This window comes from Manis javanica, chromosome 4, assembly GCF_040802235.1.
Source record: "Manis javanica isolate MJ-LG chromosome 4, MJ_LKY, whole genome shotgun sequence".
Lineage (NCBI taxonomy): Eukaryota > Metazoa > Chordata > Mammalia > Pholidota > Manidae > Manis > Manis javanica.
In genome coordinates, this window is record NC_133159.1 from 78599466 (window position 1) to 78620335 (window position 20870).

General features: G+C 38.6%; 1 protein-coding gene across 5 annotated transcripts in view; it reads right to left on the reverse strand.

Annotated features, from left to right (window-relative positions):
• Positions 1–20870, reverse strand: part of DIPK1A (divergent protein kinase domain 1A) — a 139614-nt gene that overhangs the window by 32219 nt on the left and 86525 nt on the right. Inside the window, exon 2 of one of the 5 annotated variants that reach the window (XM_073234285.1) lies at positions 13297–19525. The exons of the other annotated variants lie outside the window; for them this stretch is intronic. Within the exon in view, the coding sequence (XP_073090386.1) occupies positions 13297–13554 (258 nt within the window). The 5' untranslated portion in view covers positions 13555–19525. The remainder of the gene's footprint in view (positions 1–13296; positions 19526–20870) is intronic. 5 annotated transcript variants of the gene reach the window in all.

Below are 20870 nucleotides of genomic sequence, written 5' to 3' on the forward strand. Positions count from 1 at the left end.
AGAGGATACAGTACAATAGCCAGGCTATATCTACATCTGCAAGAACTCAGCATTTCACGAACGGGGTAAGATAAAAGCTGCAGCCTGGCGGGACCCAAGTGCTCCCCCAACCCCAGCTCCCTGGAGGGAGGAAAGGAGTCAGAGCAGGGAGGGAATGGCAGCGCAGGACTGCTAAATAACCATTCCTAGTCATCTGCACTGGGAGTGCAGACACAGATTGCATGGTGTGCTGGATATGAGAGAAATGGAAAAGTAAAATCTGAGAGTAGGTCCTCACAGCTGGCTCCCCTGGGACAAAAGAAAAGCAAGTGCTTTTTGAAAGTCTTAAAGGGCCAGGGACCCCACAGCTGGACAGAAGTGTCCCAGCACGCTCAGCCCAGTAGCTGGGAATCCTGGGGAACTTCAGGCGCCCCAGCCCCCTGGGAGGTAACGCAGTCCTGAGGCCCCTCATGGCGATAAACAGCCAACCAGTAGTTCCCCCTCTGGCGTGGCCCTGCCACAGTGGCTGAGCAGCCAGGGAGTGGCTGTGCATGCACATGCAGTGGCGGAGCAACCGAGGAGCCGCCACGTGCCTGCTCACAGTGGCGGAGCAGCCACACCCACAGCAACCGCCCAGAATCTTCTCCCACCATGCAGCTACCTGGGCCAGACCTAGAGGCTGCCGCAGATGGGCAGCTGCCTGGTGCAGGCAGACGAAACTGGGGCAAGGCGCGAAGGGGCAACATTCTCTCAGGACAGCACACCTGGTGCACCTGCCATGCCCCACAGGGCTCTGGGCTATGCTGATGGCGACCCCACCCATGGCAGCTTCAGGGATTAATCCAGAGGCTGCGCAAGGTGTGCAGGTAACTGACAGGCAGTGGAGAAGGGCAAGGCAACCAGCAATCAGGCAAGTACTTTGTTCTCCCAGCTAACACACATGCTACCTGCCTACAACTACTTCTATTGCCATGAAAAGGCAGAAGAGTTTGGTCCAGTTCAGAATTATGCAGACAAACCCCAAGAGAGGGCCTAGGGAGATAGATTTAACCAATCTTCCTGAAGAAGAATTCAAAATGAAGGTCATAACCATGCTAATGGACCTGCAGTGAAATATGCAAGAGCTAAAGGATCAAGTTGGGAGGGAGAATACAGTAATAAAACAGTCTCTGGAAGTACTTAAGAGCAGACTGGATGAGGTGCAAGAGGCCATTAATGGAACAGAAATCAGAGAACAAGAACACAGAGAAGCTGAGGCAGAAAAAGATAAAAGGATCCCCAGGAATGAAAGAACATTAAGAGAATTGTGTGACCAAACCAAATGGAACAATATTCGCATTATAGGAGTATCAGAAAAAGAAGAGAGAGAAAAAGGGATAGAAAGTGTCTTTGAAGAAATAATTGCTGAAAACTTCCCCAAATGGGGGGAGGAAATAGTTGCTCAGACCACGGAAGCACACAGAATTCCCAACAGAAGGGACCCAAAGAAGACAACACCAAGACACATAATAATTAAAATGGCAAAGATCAAAGAGAAGGACAGGGTATTAAAGGCAGCCAGAGAGAGAAAAAAGGTCACCTACAAAGGAAAACCCATCAGGCTATCATCAGCCTTCTCAACAGAAGCCTTATAGGCCAGAAGATAATGGCATGATATAATTAATGCAATGAAACAGAAGGGACTTGAACCAAGAATACTGTATCTAGAACGATTATCATTTAAATATGAAGGAGGGATTAAACAATTCCAAGACAAGCAAAAGTTGAGGGAATTTGCTTCCCACAAATCACCTCTACAGGATATTTTAAAGGGACTGTTCTAGATGGAAACACTCCTAAGGATAAACAGATGTCACCAGAGAAAATAAAATTACAACAAAGAAAGCAGACCAACCAAATACTAAGTAAAGGCAGAAAATAAAATCAACTATTCAAAAAACCAGTCAAAGAAAACACAAAAGAGGACAGAATAAAACATCTAATGTATAAAGAATGGAGGAGGAGGAATAAGAAGGGAGAGAAATAAAGAATCATCAGACTGTGTTAATAATAGCTTAATAAGAGAGTTAAGTTAGATGATTAGATAGTAAAGAAGCTACCCTTGAACCTTTGGTAACCATGAATCTAAAGCCTGCAATGGTAATCAGTACATATCTTTCAATAATCACTCTAAATGTAAATGGACTGAATGCACCAATCAAAAGACACAGAGTAATAGAATGGATAAAAAAGCAAGACCCATCTATATGCTATTACAAGAGACTCACCTCAAACCCAAAGACATACACAGACTAAAAGTCAAGGGATGGAAAAAGATATTTCATGCGAACAATAGGAAGAAAAAAGCAGGTGTTGCAGTACTTCTATCAGACAAAATAGATTTAAAAACAAAGAAAATAACAAGAGATAAAGAAGGACATTACATAATGATAAAAGGATCAGTCCATTAAGAGGATACAACCATTATAAATATATATGCACCCAATACAGGAGCACCAACATATGTGAAACAAATACTAACAGAATTAAAGGAGGAAATAGAATGCAATGCATTCATTTTAGGAGACTTCAACACAACAATCACTCCAAAGGACAGATCAAGCAGACAGAAAATAAGTAAGGACACAGAGGCACTGAACAACACATTAGAACATATGGACCTAACAGACATCTACAGAACTCTACACCCAAAAGCAGCAGGATACACATTCTTCTCAAGTGCACCTGGAACATTTTCCAGAATAGACCACATACTAGGCCACAAAAAGAGCCTCAGTAAATTCAAAAAGATTGAAATTCTACCAACCAACTTCTCAGACCACAAAGGTATAAAACTAGAAATAAATTGTACAAAGAAAGCAAAAAGGCTCACAAACACATGGAGGCTTGACAATATGCTCCTAAATAATCAATGGATCAATGACCAAATTAAAAGAGATCAAGCAATATATGGAGACAGATCAAGCAATATATGGAGACAAATGACAACAACAGCACAAAGCCCCAACTTTTGTGGGACACAGTGAAGGCAGTTCTAAGAGGAAAGTATATAGCAATCCAGGCCTATTAAAAGAAGAAAGAACAACCCCAAATAAATAGTCTAAAGTCACAATTATTGAAACTGGAAAAAGAAGAACAAATGAGGCCCAAAGTTAGCAGAAGGAGGGACATAATAAAGATCAGAGTAGAATTAAATAAAATTGAGAGAAATAAAGCTATAGAAAAAAAAATCAATGAAACCAAGAGATGGTTCTTTGAGAAAATAAACAAAATAGATAAGCCCTTAGCAAGACTTACTAAGAGCAAAAGAGAATCTACACACATCAGCAAAATCAGAAATGAGAAACAAAAAATCATGATGGACCCCACAGAAATACAAAAAATTATTAGAGAATACTATGAAAATCTATATGCTAACAAGTTGGAAAATCTAGAGGAAATGGACAAGTTCCTAGAAAAATACAACCTTCCAAGACTGAACAAGGAAGAAACAGAAAATATGTACAGACCAATTACCAGCAACAAAATAGAATCGGTAATAAAAAACTACCCAAAAACAAAACCTCTGGGCCACATGCCTTCACTGCTGAATTTTATCAGACATATAGAGAAGACATAAAACCCATTATCCTTAAAGTTTTCCAAAAAATAGACGAGGAGGGAATACTTTCAAACTCATTGTAAGAAGCCAGTATCACTCTAATACCAAAACCAGGCAAAGACACCACAAAAAAAAGAAACTTACAGATCAATATCCCTGATGAACAGAAATGCAAAAATACTCAACAAAATATTAGCAAACTGAATTAAAAAATACATCAAGAGATTCATACACCATGATCAAGTGGGATTCATCTCAGGAATGCAAGGATGGTACAACATTCGAAAATCCATCAATATCATCCACCACATCAACAAAAAGAAGGACAAAAACCACATGATCATCTCCATAGATGCGAACAAGACAGGGATGCCCACTGTCCCCACTGCTATTCAACATAGTACTGGAGGGTCTAGCCACGGCAATCAGACAAAACAAAGAAATACAAGGCATCCAGATTGGTAAAGAAGAAGTCAAACTGTCACTATTTGCAGATGACATGATATTATACATAAAAAACCCTAAAGTATCCACTCCAAAACTACTAGAACTAATACCTGAATTCAGCAAACTTGCAGGATACAAAATTAATACACAGAAATCTGTTGCTTTCCTATACGCTAACAATGAACTAGCAGTAAGAGAAATCAGGAAAACAATTTCATTCACAATTGCATCAAAAAGAACAAAATACCTAGGAATAAACCTAAACAGGAAGTGAAAGACCTATACCCTGAAAACTACAAGACACTCTTAAGAGAAATTAAAGAGGACACTAACAAATGGAAACTCATCCCATGCTCTTGGCGAGGAAGAATTAATATTGTCAAAATGGCCATCCTGCCTAAAGCCATCTACAGATTCAATACAATCCCTATCAAAATACCAACACCATTCTTCAATGACATGGAGCCAATAGTTTTAAAATTCATATGGAATCACAAAAGACCCCAAATAGCCCAAGCAATCCTGAGAAGGAAGAATAAAGCAGGGGGAATGTTGCTTCCCAATTTTAAGCTCAACTACAAAGCCACAGTAATCAAGACAATTTGGTACTGGCACAAGAACAGACCCACAGAGAAGTGGAACAGAATAGAGAGTCCAGATATTAACCCAAACATATATGGTCAATCAATATACGATAAAGGAACCATGGACATACAATGGGGAAATGACAGCCTCTTCTACAGCTGGTGTTGGCAAAACTGGACAGCTGCATGTAAGAGAATGAAACTGGATCATTGTCTAACCCCATACACAAAAGTAAATTTGAAATGGATCAAAGACCTGAATGTAAGTCATGAAACCATAAAACTCTTAGAAAAAAACAGGCAAAAATCTCTTGGACATAAACATGAGTGACTTTCATGAACATATCTCCCTGGGCAAGGGAAAGAAAAGCAAAAATGAAGAGGTGGGACTATATCGAGCTGAAAAGCTTCTGTACAGCAAAGGACACAAACAAAGAACAAAAAGGCATCCTACAGTATGGGAGAATATATTCATAAATGAGAGATCCAATAAAGGGTTGACATCCAAAATATATAAAGAGCTCACACACCTCAACAAACAAAAAGCAAATAATCCAATTAAAAAATGGGCACAGGATCTGAACAGACACTTCTCCAAAGAAGAAATTCAGATGGCCAACAGGCACATCAGAAGATGCTCCACATCACTAATCATCAGGGAAATGCAAATTAAAACCACAATGAGATATCACCTCACACCAGTTAGGATGGCCAACATCCAAAAGACAAACAACAACAAATGCTGGCAAGGATGTGGAGAAAGGGGAACCCTCCTACACTGCTGGTGGGGATGTAAACTCATTCAACCATTGTGGAAAGCAGTATGGAGGTTCCTCAAAAAACTCAAAGTAGAAATACCACTTGACCCAGGAATTCCACTCCTACGAATTTACCCTAAGAACGCAGCATCCCAGTTTGAAAAAGACAAATGCAGCACTATTCACAATAGCCAAGAAATGGAAGCAACCTAAGTGTCCCTCAGTAGATGAATGGATAAAGATATGGTACATACACACAATGGAATATTATTCAGTCATAAGAAGAAAACAAATCCTACCATTTGCAACAACATGGATGGAGCTAGAGGGTATTATGCTCAGTGAAATAAGCCAGGAGGGAAAGACAAGTATCAGATGATTTCACTTATCTGTGGAGTATAAGAACAAAGAAAAAAATGGAAGGAGCAAAACACCAGAAGACTCACAGAACCCAAGAATGGACTAACAGTTACCAAAGGGAAAAGGACTGGGGAGGACGGGTGGGTAGGGATGGATAAGTGGCGAGAAAAAAGAAAGGGGACATTATGAATAGCATGTATATGTGGGGGTGGGGCACGGGGAGGGCTGTACAACACAGAGAAGACAAGTAGTGATTCTACAACATCTTACTACGCTGATGGACAATGACTGCAATGGGGAATGTGGGGGGAACTTGATGATGGGGGAAGTCTAGTAAACATAATGTTCCTCATGTAATCGTAGAGTGGAAAGCAGTACGGAGGTACCTCAAAAAACTCTTTGTCTTTGTTTCCTTAGGACTTTCCACAATAAAAATAAATAAAAAATAAAAAAAAGAGATAAAACTTTAGCAAGACTGATCATGAGAAAAAGAGGAGGCCTAAATGAAAACTATTAAGAAAGAAAATGATAGTGATAGTGCATAGCAGAAAGAACTTTATAGCAATACCTTCAAAATGAACAATATTTTTGGAAAAATATAAGTAATGAAAAAGAAATAGAATACCTGAATAAGACTAATAAATATTTCTAAAAATTGGACCAGTAATGAGAAATCTTTCCCTCCAAAAATATCAGGTCAAGGTAGTCTAGGAGGACCTCAGGGTGCCATACAGAATGAAAACTGTTTATAATGGAAAATGAGTAACAACACAAATGTCTATCAACAGGGGAATGGCTAGATTATACATATTCATACAACAAAATACTATACAGTAATTGAAATGAAAGAACTTGGCATATACACATCAACATGGAAACACGTTGAAAACATAATGTCAAGTGGAAAAAGTTACAGAATGGTAAGTGCAGTTCAGTATTATTTCTTTGAATTTAGAAACATGAAAGCAATAGGGTATATCGTTTTTCACATACATAGCTAAAGAATGAAAACATGAAGGCAAGGAAGGATGCACACCAAATTCAAGTTGGTGGTCACCCCTGAGAAGGAGGAGGAAGCGCATGAAAGGGAATAAAAAGAGCTTCAACTGTACCTGTAATGTTTTTTCTTTTTAAAAATGAAGCAGATAAGGCAAAAAGTTAAGATTTGTTACATAGATGGTGGGTACATGGGTTTTGGCATATTTTCTATATGTCAACACTGTTCTAAGATCTATTCCTGTGTATGTATTTAATCCTCACAACCTCCCTATGAAATAGGTACTACCATTCTCTTCATTTCCTTAATTAACAAACTGAGGAAAGAGAGGTCATCAAGAGGCTAAGAAACTTGCAGAGCAGGTTAATGGTGGTGCTGGAATCAACTTAGGCAGTCTGCCTCCAGAGCCTGTGCTAGTAACCACTGAGGTAAAAGAACAAGAATTACTTATCTTGGAGAGGAGCATGCAGAGCAGGATTAGTAATGGCTGGATCGGATGCCTGTTCACAGTGTTCCTGCTAAGGAGCTCTGGGCACACTCATTCCCTCTGCACAAGCAACTCAAAGTAGGGCCAGGACTTTTGTCTTTGTTTCCTTAGGACTTTCCACAATGCCTGACACATAATAAAAAAAAGCCCTTGCTGAATGGATGACGTATATTCTGAGTGTTTATCCAGAAACAGGGCATTCTATTATGAACAATTTCTGGGACAGGCCTTAAAGAGCTGTCCCCTTGGACTGTCCTGATCTTTGGCTCCTGAATCTTGAGGAACGTCTATCTTCAAGATTTAAGATGGCCCTTCCCACAACACCCATTGTCCAATGAGTAATCTGCAAGCTGTTTATTTCTTCCCTGAGGCTATTTTCTTCTTCCCATCTTTCCTTAGGTTCCCAAATCTAACATCACGTATGTTCATGTTATCTTCCCTGATAGAAAGTAAGATGTTTGAAGGCAGAAACATGGTCAAATTCACCTTTGGCCTTCCTTTTTCCCTCTAGCACATAACAGAGTTTGGTATTTGAGTGTTTGGTAAATGTTTATTAAACAACCACCATAAAGAACACAGTGATTTTTATTTTAAAACTTCACTGAGGATAAAATCAGTATTTTCCCATCATATTTAAAACATTAAAACAAAACAAACCAGTATCTTATTAGTAAAAACCAGTATCTAGGTAAATTGTTAAGCAGTGAATCAAGAATCAGATTCTTGCTTTTAGCTAAGGCCTCAACCAACCTTGCATCAAAGAGGTAGTCACAAAGAACAGGCCCTTCAGCCTGTGGCTCCCATCACAACCAGAAGCAAAATTCCCAAATGCTTGTATGAAAAGGATGGCTGGCCACATACCGTTTGGTTTTTCAGGCGCAGCTAATACACACAAACTATAATCATTGTAAGTAATCTTATCTTCTAGCTACAAAGACATAGAGATAATTAAGAATGTTCAACTTCACAACAGAACACTCAGCAGAAAAAGTCAAAGTTTTGCCAGTCCAAGGATTTATTACTATGATGATTCATCTCCCTTTGCTTGCACATACAACATAGTACCAGACGATGGCACTCTCGAGCTAAATTTTACAAAATTAATTCGTGCTGAAGGAATAATTTCATGAACGAAGGAAACTACTGTAAGTGGAGGTAACAATGAACCGATGTATATAGTACTGGGTTTTAAATAATTTCCTAAGATCCATGTCTTAAAAACGTATTTCAGAATCTCATCAATTTCCTCTTAGGAAAAAACAGCAGAATTGGATTCTTAACAATGCCTGAAAATTCTCCAAGTCTCTCATCAGCACCCTCTTCCGTTCCCTACATCAGATACTTAATTCACCTTTCTCTGTCCTCTCCCTGTATCTTCAACCTCTCATTCTTTCCCTCTCTTCTGACTTCTCTCAGCTACTAACAGTGCTCAACACACTCCCTCTACAACATGCTCACACCCATGCACATATGCACAAACCCTCTACCTTTACCTTGTTATAAAATCTGTAATTATATTTTAAATTGTACTTTAAAATCCTATAGCATACAGTGTGATATTTATGTCATGTGTGAGTTTATAGTCCAGATGCCTCTAATATATTGAGGAATTTACAGGTAGCTCAGCTATTTTTTTTAAATTAAGGTATCATTGACACACAATCTTTTGAAGGTTTCACATGAGCAACATTGTGGTTACTACACTCACCCATATTATCAAGTCCCCCCACATGCACCCCACTGTAGTCACTGTCCATCAGTGTAGTAAGATGCTATAGAGTCACCACTTGTCTTCTGTCTCGCCAGTGGGTTTCAGTCCAGGCAAGTTCACTATGGATTCAATGTGACCAAAGAAATGATGGTAAAACGTTCTTGGGATGAAAGGGTTTATACCCAACTTTATTTCCACAGTGGCAAGTCAGTCACTAAAATCTCATCCACTCAGAGCGAGTCTGCATGCAGCAAGCTGGTCTCTGGGCTTTTCTGCCCGCATAGCCATCCTCTGGGCCTTTCAGCCCACACAGCTGTCCTCTGGCTTTGTCTTCGGTGCTGCCACCACTCCAGCCTCTGCTCTGCTCTCCTGCAGCCTTGCAGCCTTGCCACCCTGTCACCCAGAGCATTGGGCAGGGCTCTTTATGTAGAGACAATAGCAACGTATTGCTCACACGTGTGTAATGAGCTAACCAACCAAGGCCAGGTGAGAATCCTGGCCACAGGAACTTTCATTTTGTCCACATCTTCTCTGTGCTATACTGCCTTCCCCACGACCCCCCTACATTATGTGTGCTCATCATAATGCTCCTTAATCCCCTTCTCCCTCCCTCCCCACCCCCTTCCCTTTGGTAACCGCTAGTCTCTTCTTGGGTTCTGTGAGTCTGCTGCTGTTTTGTTCCTTCAGTTTTGCTTTGTTGTTAAACTCCACAAATGACTGAAATCATTTGGTACTTGTCTTTCTCCATCTGGCTTATTTCACTGAGCATAATACCGTCTAACTCCATCTAAGTTGCTGCAAATGGTAGATCTGTTTTCTTCTTATGGCTGAATAATATTCCATTGTGTATATGTATCACATCGTCTTTATCCATTCATCTACTGATGGACACTTAAGTTGCTTCCATGTCTTGGCTGTTGTAAATAGTGCTGTGATAAACACAGGGGTGCATATGTCTTTTTGAATCAGGATCTTGTTTTCTTCAGCTAGTGTTTTAATAGGATAATAAACTCATGCTCCAGAAGCAGCTACTATGTTTCTGTTATCCCTGTTTCAAGACTAATCCATTTCTGAGATTTTGTTAATTAGCATATTAGGATTTTATTGGTGAAATTTGTGGCTTGTTAAATAGCATGGTGAATGTTAGAAATGGACTACCATCATTAAATTAAAGGTATTTATGGATGTGGATTGGCTAACCTATGAGATATGCCCTATCCTAGCATAAAGAGTATATAAAAACTAGTTAAAGCTATAACCTGTATCTTTATGGAGATACCCAGAACTCATCATTTTACAACTGAGGCTCTCAAACTTTTGGGAGTTCAGGTCTCCTGGAGGTCTTGTTTAAACACAGACACTTGGACCCTAGTCTCAGCATTTCTGACTCAGTAGGTTTTAGGTAGGGCTGATAATTAGCATTTGCAGTTACATTTCCAGGTGATACTAATGCTGTTGGTCAAAGAGATGTTTTGAGGTTTTCCAGTTGCCTGATACTCATTATAGGGTAAGAGAAGCCTGCCTCTGTAGTATCATTGCTTCTGCCTTGAGTAAATCTTTCATGCAAGTTGATAGAGCACCTAAAATGACAGGGTTAGAACTTCAGTGAGTTTACAGACTGGTTATGTGAAATGTTTTGTGACTGCCTCCAAATAAATACATGCTGAATAAATGCCTGTATGTGTAACAGAAATCATTTTCATTATAACCTAGTAATAAGGTTGTGAGGTTACTCTGCATTACTCCCTTAACACCATTATCTTTCAAAATAGAATCTAAGGCGTGTGCATGACTGTAGAGAAAATGGAAGTTCCGATGGCCAGGATGCTCACCTGACCCTAATCTACTTGCCTACTGCACACGTGCAATGATGTAGTAACTGGCCTACTGCATAGGCACATGCTTACACACGTGTTGGCAATGAGCCATTATTGTCTGTATTGCTATATAAACACCTCTGTCCAGTGCTCTGCAGGGAGGTAGGGGGAGATTTGCCTAATGTAGACGTGATTCTACCACTCAACATGCTGTCTTGAGAATAAAGCTTGGTATAAGACATTTCACCCAAAAAATTCTGTTGTCATTATTCAGTGTCATTGAATTCAAAGTGAACTTGCCCAGAGCTAAAACCCTCCAGGGTTACAGTGACCAAACCAGATTAGATCAATTTAAAACAATTTCCCAGCAAAAGAGGTGGAAGCAAAAGGGATCAATGGATGAATGGATAAATAAAGTGTGGTATATGACTTCATTCATTTGTGCAGTATAAAAATAAAGCAAAACTGAAGAAACAAAACAGCAGCAAACTCACAGCCTCCAAGAAGGGACTAGCGGTTACCAAAGGGGAGGATTGGGGAGGGAGGGAGAAGGGGATTAAGGGGCACTATAATTAGCACTCACAACATACAGGGAAGGCAGTTCAGCGTGGAGAAGACAATAATGACTATATAGCATCTTACTACACTGACAGTGACTGCAATGGAGGGGAGACTTGATAATATGGGTGAATGTTGAAACCACTGTGTTGTTTATGTGAAACCATCATAAGATTATATATCAATGATACTTTAATTTAAAAAAATAATAAAGTATGGTATATATATTTAAAGGAAGAAAATTCTGACACATGCTATAGTATGGATGAACCTTCAAGATAAATGAAACAAGCCAGTCACAAAAAGAAAAGTAAACAAAAAAGACAAATGGGTTTGAACTGTACAGGTCTACTTATATGTGAATTTTTTCAATAAATACATTGGGAGATTTTTTGGAGATCTGTGACAACTTGAAAAAAACATTTTTTTTTCTCTAGCTTACTTTATTGTAAGAATACAGTATATAATACATATAAACATACAGAATATGTGTCAACTGTTTATAGGTGAGGATTCCTGTCAACAATAGGCTACTGAAATTGAGTTTTGGGGGCATCAAAAGTTATGTTTTTTAAATTGATATACTGATATACAATCCTATATTGGTTTCAAATATACAACACAGTGGTTCAACAGTTACTCATATTATTAAATCCTCACCCCCACTAGTGCCACAGTTACTATCTGTCTACATAGAAAAATGTTACAGAATCATTGGCTATATTCTCCATGCTGCACTACCATCTCCATGGCCAACTTATATTATGATTGGGAATTTTTGTGCCCCTTTATTCCCTCACTTTCCCCAGCCACATACCCCAACCCCTCCCCTATGGTAACTACCAGTCGCTTCTCAGTGCCTAGGAGGCTACTGCTGTTTTGTTCATTCTGTTTTGCTTTGTTTTCATATTCCACAAATAGGTGAAACCATATGGTATTTCTCTGTGTCTTGCCAATGAGTTTCAGTTCTGGCAAGTTCGCTATGGATTCAGTGTGACCAAAGAAATGACAGTAGAATATTTCGTTGGGGTGAAAGGGCTTGTTCTCCCGGCTGTAGGTTGAGCACTAGCGTCTCTGCCTCCTGAGCTCTCTATATAGTGCAATAATAGCTTATTGCCTATGGATGTGGAAGCAGTAGCCTAGCAACAGTGGTTAAATTATCAGGTGGTTTGAGTTCAGTGAGAATCCTGGCCATAGGAACCCCAACTGCCCCAGACTCCACCCCTCCAGAATTCTTGCCTTACAATCTACATGCTATCTTCCGCAATGGTCCCTGCGTGAGAAGGCTGGAGCACTGTAACCAGATTCCACAATAGCAACAGAGGCTAACAACAACTTAGAGATAATGACAAAAATTAAGATACAAGATTTTAATACAGGTAACAAAAATTATAATAATCCTCAAGCCAGAGGAGGTTCCCAATCCACAAATACCTTAGGGCCAATAAGACACATTTAATGACACCAACATAGGCAAACCTTGTCTATCAGGTAGTATGCATGCAAGAGAGTGGTCCTGGGATCTGATGTGCACTTTGTAACCACTGCCTCAAGGCGGGCTGAACCATCAGGGAAGCCAGCTTTCCTATCTCTGCCCACAGAACAATTCCATCCATCCCTAAGTCCCACAGATGCCGAAGCCAAACTGACATTGACTCCGAGGGCTTCCGCCTAAACCAGGAGCCCAAATCCACCAGCTCAGCCTGAGTATATGGGCAGAGCATAGAGTGCTCCACGATCTGGGAAGGGGGCCACTCCTCTCCTTGGGGAACTTTCAGCTGCTGGGTCTTTATTTTCTTTACAACCACTGGGTGTGCTTTCAGTACAGGAGGGGTCAGTGCCTTCAGCACCACCCCTTCATCCTTCCCCAGCTCCTCCATTTCCAGGGCTGATGGCACCTTTCTCTCCCCTCCCCCAAGTGCCTCCTCTGCTACAACCTTTACCTTTTCTACCATGCCTTGCAGCAATGCTAGCTCAGTCTTCAGAAGCTCTCTTACCTTCACCTCAATGCTTTGCAGCTGGTGTTCTCGTGCCACCTCTGCGTGTGCTTCCCTCAGGAGTTTGTCTTTTTCTTTGATGGCCTCTTCCTCCTTCAGAGAACCTGGCAGCACAGCTGTCTCGTTCTGTAAGGAATCTTTTACCTCTTCAATGGCACCTTGCTGCTGGCATTCTTGTGCTGCCTCCTCTCGTATCAATGCCATTTCCTTCTTCAGTGAATCCACAGCAGTTTGCAGCTCATGTTCTCGTGCTGCCATTTCTTGGGTATTTTTCAGGAGTGTGTCCTTCTCTTCTGTATCTTCTGTAGACTTTTTTAATACTGTGAGAAGCAGCCAACCTAAAGTCCCCACTGCCTCACGGGCACTCTGTCTCTCAAAAGACCTATTTACTATACCAAAGGCCACCCCTAAGTGCCTCAGGTATCACCTCCACTTGCCTCCAGTCCTGGGGTGGGGCCCAGCCCTCTAGGAGGCAAGCCACCTCAGACCACATACAATCCACTGTCTCCCCATTCACAGGGACAGCCCACTGAAGCAACCCTTCCATAAGGGCAGCCTGTCTTTTTCCTTGGTCAACAACAAACCCTGTCGACTTTGCCAATTGTCTTGCCAATGGGTTTCAGCCCTGGGCAAGTTCGCTATGGATTCAGTGTGACCAAAGAAAAGACAGTAGACCATTTCTTTGGGGTGAAAGAATTTATTACCCAGCATGTTCTTCTGGTGGTAGATCAAGTACTAGTGTCTCTGCCTCAGCCTAGAGCACTGGGCCAGCTCTCTATATAGTGCAATAATAGCTTATTGCCTACGGGGGTGGAAGCAGTAGCCTAGCAACAAGCCAGTTATACCTTCAAGTGGTTTAAGTTCAGTGAGGATTCTGGCCATAGGAACATGAACTTTCCGACACTCTGCCTGGCTTATTTCACTTCCCCTAATACCCTCTAGATTCATCCATGTTGTTGCAAATGGCAGGATTTCTTTTTTCTTTATGGCTGAATAATATTCCATTGTGTATATGTACCACATCTTCTTTATCCATTCATTAACAGACATTTGGTTGTTTCCTTATCTTGGCTATTGTAAATAATGTAGTGTATATGTGGATTTTTAACTGCAGGGGTGGGAATTGGTGCTCCTAACCTCGTTTTTCAAGAGTCAGCTTGTACTGTGTGATTCCACTTACATTAGGTCTCTAATGTAGTCAAGATCATAGAAACAGAAAGTAGAATGGTTGTTGCCAGGGGCGTGGTGGGTGAGGAAAACAGGGAGAGGTTGGTAAAAGGGTGCTATCTTCAGTTATAAGATTAATAAGGTCTGAAGATGTAATGTATAACATGGTGACTTTGATAACACTGAACGACATAATGGAAGTTCGCTAAGAGAGTAGAATTTAAATGTTCTCACCAAAAAAGAAAAAGAAGGTAAATGTGTGAGCTAATGGATATCCTAATTAACTCAAGGGGGGAATCCTTTCACAATGTATACAACTATATTATAATTTTATTGATCAATTATACCCTATTAAAGCTGAAAAACAAAGTAATAAATGGGAAAACAAAAATAGTTAAGATAGTAAATGTTAGGTTATGTGTAGTTTACCACAATTTAAAAAAAAATGAAACAAATGGATTTTCTAGCAAAATTTCTGGAAATACTAGTCTATACTTGTCAACACTTCCTCCCATCCAAATTTAATCCACTACAACTAGTGAAATTCTTCATAGATAGTCTTTTATGATTCTGACTCTACATCATCTTTTGATTATAACTGAACCTATGCAAACTGCCCTTCATCTTCTCAGCTCTAGCCATTCCTGGAACATGGCATTCTTTCATGTATTTGTAGCCTTGTACATGTCTCCTACCTGCAATGCTCAAGTCTCAAAATTCAGCTCAGATATAACCTCTTCCGGAATTCTTCCAGAACCTTCTCCATTAGGATTGTCCAGTGGAACATTGTATGGGATATACTTATACTACAAAACATATTAGTTGTTGATTGGCAATATTTGGGACATTCTAAAACCTGTTTAATTCAAATTTATGCATCCTGTTTTGTTTTTTCTATATCTAGTAACCCCACTCCCAGTCTCTATTGTGCGCTTCTTGTTTATTTTTCCATATTCTCTACTAGTCTGTAAGCATCTTCAGAGCGAGACATGTCTTATCTGTGTATTTTCAGGTTCTAGCACTGTGCTGCTAAGCACATAACTAAAATAGCATGGTGTTTTATTGCTGATTTGTTTCTTCTAAGATGGTTTTCACCCTTACTCTCTTTATTGCTTCTCGGGAATGATGCTAATGATTACAATACCACCTGTCTCAGGCTTATGGTGAACATTGCATGATATAAGAAAGTGCAGTATAACACAGGACTACCAGAAATGCTATTGCAATTTAACCAGTAGAATTGTTAATTGTACAATTACTGCTACTGTAATCGAACAGTTTATTTTTTATGTTTGTCAAGATTTGAAATAAACTTGTTCAATTAATATTTTTCTATGAGTTCAAAAGAAGAGATTGGTAACCTAAATTAAGTTGGCATACAGATAGACTACAGTTCTCTTAAAAGGAAAAAATTAAACTTGTACTTTAAAAACAATGTTACAATGGATTGATTCTTTATATTATAAAAATATAGGATAATAGCACAAAACGAGCCTCTACAGTCAAATAATAACCAGTCCTAAGTAAATGCAAAACTAAAGGAAGTTGTTACGTATTGCTAATTGCAAACATGGTTTAAAAAATCTTAAATTTAGTATATGTTAACTAGTTTTAGGCCATAAACCACTGTCTCTAGAAATTAATTATTAAAAGTGACTGTCATAAAATGTAGAGGCTCTTTCATCTTCGAATTCTCTTACTTGGAAGCATGTGCTCAGGTAATAATCACAAAGGTTCCCCACAATGGCACAGTGAGTCAGTCCTCCTTACTACCCAGACAGAACCTCAAAACTCTCCGTCATAAAGGAACATGCCAGAAATATCACTATTAAACAGTGGCCCTGAAATATGTACAGAAGAGAAATTTCTCTCCCTCCCTAATTCTTTTTTTACTCTTTAAAAGAACCCAGAAAAAAGACACAAATTGTGCAAAATTCTTTATGATTAGGCACTAAATAGGACCAACCGAAATAATGAGTGAATTGGTGATTTCATGATCAGGGAAAATCTATAATGAATTATACAGTATATTATAATTAGCTTTGTAGAAAAAAGGAAAAAAGCACAACTGTAAAAAAATGGATCCTTCCAAGCACATCTAATTAGGGTTAGTTGGTGGTTGCCCTCAGTTTCAGAGAGAGCTGCTTTTAACAAAGGGTAGAACACAGTTCTAATTCCTTACAACTTCCACAAATTAACCTTGCCTTCCCAGGGTGCACCGTCCCCACTCCATTTCCTTTCTCAGAGTGTTAATAGCCTATAATACATTTCACTAGAATCAAGCTCTAAATAATGGATGTGACAATGGAAATTTTCATACTTTCATTAAAAACTGAAAACAAGAAATTGGAATTCAAACTGCAAGGTAATGTACAATGTGCAAGATTAATCTCCTGTTTGGTTCCTAGCTTCTGGAAGCCTTGATAAGTTAAGAATTCCCAACCTTCTAGTATCTTTTAACAAAAATTATCCATTGGTTAGAGACAACATCTCAGGGAAATAATACTAATATTCTATAGTGATTTCCAATGTTGAAATTATAAGAAATATATTTGATTACTATATGAGGCTAATTCACACACAGTACTTATTTTATATGGAATGCAAATCTGATTTGTTCAACATTCTGTTTGTTTTTAAAATTTACTACAAAAAGAAAAAAGAGAAATATATATTAATTCCTAGGCAGCCAAAAGGCCTAACAACCAAGGCTGTCGTTCTGAGAATTCTCAGACCTAATGTTAATCAGCACCTTGCTCTTTGGGATTAAAGTACTAAAACAAATCTGGTTTGTAATTCGGAGGAAGATGCTCCTCAGTGCCTTTGCAAACTCTTTCTATTCTATAAGGCCCTGCATAAGTTCTATCTCCTCTAAGAAACCTTTCTCTACTAGTCTACTCAGTGATCTATTCACTGAAGCCTTCTTTTAAATTTTTGTAGACAAACTAAATCATTTTAACCTGATGTGATGGTCTTGGGATGTATCAACTTCAAGAGGCTACAGACCCCAGTTAATGAAGCAAACAATAATCTAAGTTTTGTTATGAAGGTATTTTGTAGATGTGATTAAAATCCATAATCAATTAACTTTAAGAAAGATTATCCTAGGTAATCTGGGTGGGCCTGACTCAATTAGTTGAAGGACCTTAAGAGAATTCATGATGCTTTCCTGATGAAGAAATTCTGTCTCTGGATAGCAACTTCAGCCCATGCCTTCTTAACAGCCTGCCCTATGGATCTCAGACTTGGCTAGCCAGCCCTCACAATCAGGTAAGTCAATTCCTTGCAATAAATTTCTCTCCTTTTAAAAACTGATATCGTTGACATATAACATTAGTTTCCAGTGTACAACCTAATGAGTATACATTGTATACATGAGTATACAAACAAAATTTGTATACATTGTGAAATCATCACTACAATAAGTCTAGTAAACATCCCTGGGTGGTGATACTTACTTACCACACATAATTACAATTTTTTTTTTCTGGTGCTAACTTTTAAGATCTACTCTCTTAGCAACTATCAAATATATAATAGGGTATTATTAACTATAGTCATCATGCTGTACATTGCATCCCCATGACTTTTTATTTTATAATAGTAAGTTTGTTCCTTTTGACCCCCTTCACCCATTCTGCCCCCTGCTTCCCCCAGCAACCACCAAACTGTTCTACCAGCTTCTTTTGCTGTTGTTTAGATTGCACATATAAGTGAGATCATATGGTATTTGTCTTTTTCTGACTTATTTTCACTTAGCATAATGCCTCAATGTTCATCCATATTGTTAATAAATAATATAAATAAAAATTTTAATAAATAATAAATCTCAATATATTTTTCTTATTGGTTCTGCTTCTCTGCTTGAACCCTAATTATACAACTGATCATATAATGTCATGTGTCTGTCTTACCCTCTGAGACTCAATTTCTCAATTACAGTGTTATGGTTACAAAGACAAGTACTAGGGTACTTGCCCCAGGCTAAATGAAATCAAGACAAAGCCTTAGGAACCTTCTCTATATTCAATAGATACATCAGAGTATCATTTATTGATAGAAGTCCAGCTTAATTGATTCAATTCCACTTTATCCTCATAAAATCTGTGATGTGGGTAGGGCAGAGATAGTTTTCTCACCTGTACAATGGAATTTATAGCAAGTCAAGGAAATGACGTTGCTTCCTCAAAGCCATACAGTACATCACAAGAAAGGGTAAGGCTGGTGTTTTGACTCCAGCCTAGGTTTTCCAATAGACCAACATTATATGACTGAGGTTGAGCTACTGGTAATCAAGAAGTTCCTCATGCTCAGTGGATTGCATCACTAATATCCACTATTTTTAAATGTAGATGATATGATTAAACTAATGAGACAGATTTTCACAAGTTACATGTGAAACCAGTCATATTTCCTAAGATTGCTTCCCTCTCTGGGCATTTGCACTCACTGTCCTTTCTCTTTATATGCTTTTACCCAGAAAGTCACACAACTGCTTGCTTCTCATCAGTTCCATTTTAAAATGCCACCTTATCAGGAAAGCTAGGGAAGCTGTTCTCAACCACTCTGGTTAAGGTAGCATGCCCTAGCCATTCTTTAATGAATATTTCTATTATGTCCTTTCTCACTGCACTTACTATCAGAAGGCATTTATTTGTTTGTTTCTGTTTTATTATACATACTCCACTCAAAGAATATAAGTTCCTGAAGACATGGACTCTGTATCTTGCTTACCACTGTCTCAACTGTACCTGCAATAATGGCTAGCAGGTAGTAAGTGTTTGATAAATATTTGTTGACTGATACTGCTTCTAAAATGGATTATACTTTTTATATGACTGCTATGTGAAAATAATTATCCTGGAAATAAATATTAAATGATTAAAAATAAGAAAAAAAGAACTAGAGGAAAGTTAAAAGCCAAACTGCCAGTTTCCAAATGGAAGAAATGAACACACATTGTTAAACCTTGACAAATAATATGTGTAGTGCTTCTTTTGGCTCTTCTGTGTCTCTTTAGTTCACAAAGATGAAAAATCTTTCTTAGTTCACAAAGATGAAACTGACAAGACAATGAAGGAAATCTGTTCAGAATTTACACACAGGATACTGTAAATTTTTGGCAAGCATATTTTTGCTAAATATGATTTTGAGATAATGCAGTTTTATATTTTTATATCCCAAAATGAAAATCAGCTAACTTATCATATAATCTGGTTCAGTTCAGTCTACTTAAAAAGAGAACAGTCTACACAGTAAAATACAGAGACAGAGACAATCCATTTAGGTTCCACACTTCAAAGCAGGAATAACCAAGAAATTACCAGAAAAAGTATGCATGAATATTGCCATAATTTAGGAAAAGGCCAGACAATTACTTAGGCAAATACTGCAAAACTGAAGCATGGAAGTAACAAACTTAAAAGGTATTATAGTTCAAGCTAGTAAGGGCTGATTCAGACTTTAAAAGAGAGGTATAGTCTGTGTAATATAAAACTTATATGAATAAATATAGCCATGGTTTTTTCTCTAAACATCCCTTTTTTGAATTTGCATGTTTGCATGAATATTTTCCTATTCTTTTACTTTCAATATATCTTCACCTTTACATTTTAGATGTGTCTCTTGTAAACACAGTTGTTTTCATTTTAATTTTAATACAATCTGACAATCCTTATCTTTTAGATGAAGCATTTGATCTATTTATATTTAATTTAATTTATTTAGGTTTAAATATACTACAGTCAATGCCATGGTAAACCACTCTTATCTCCTCCAGAACTGAAGCACTCATTCTTTTAGCTGCTGGTCATATAGACAGTGAGCAGCTCTCAGATGAATCCTTCTTTGGGACTTGCCCTCATCCAGAATATAGCTTTATCCAAGATTTATGTTCCCCAGGAGATGTGTGGGAGAGAGTGGAAAACTGTTTCCAGTGACTGGCCAGTGAGCGTATGTAATGCCCTGGACCTCTATAAGGCCATCTCAGTGCGAGAGTTCCCTGTAGAATGGACTGAGGACTTTGTTACCACTGTACAAGTTTAATCACTGGTCTCCCCTGCTTCCTCGCTCACCCACAGATATTAATCCCAAACACCATCCCAATAAAAATCCTGCAAGCAAATCTCAGTCTCTGAGTCTGTTTCCTAGGGAGCTCAGTTTGTCATATCTATCATCTTATAATGAGTTTTCTACTTTGCCTAATAGGTTTCTTTTTCTTTCCTTTTCTTGCCTTCCTTAGGACTGAGTATTCTTTAATTATTCCATTTTTCCTATATTAGTTTGGAAATGATACACTCTTTTTCTATTCCAAAGGCTATCATAGAAATAACAATATTCATACTTGAATTCACAGTCTAAAGTTAACTGATACTTTTATCCTACTCTGCCATATAAGGATCTTAACT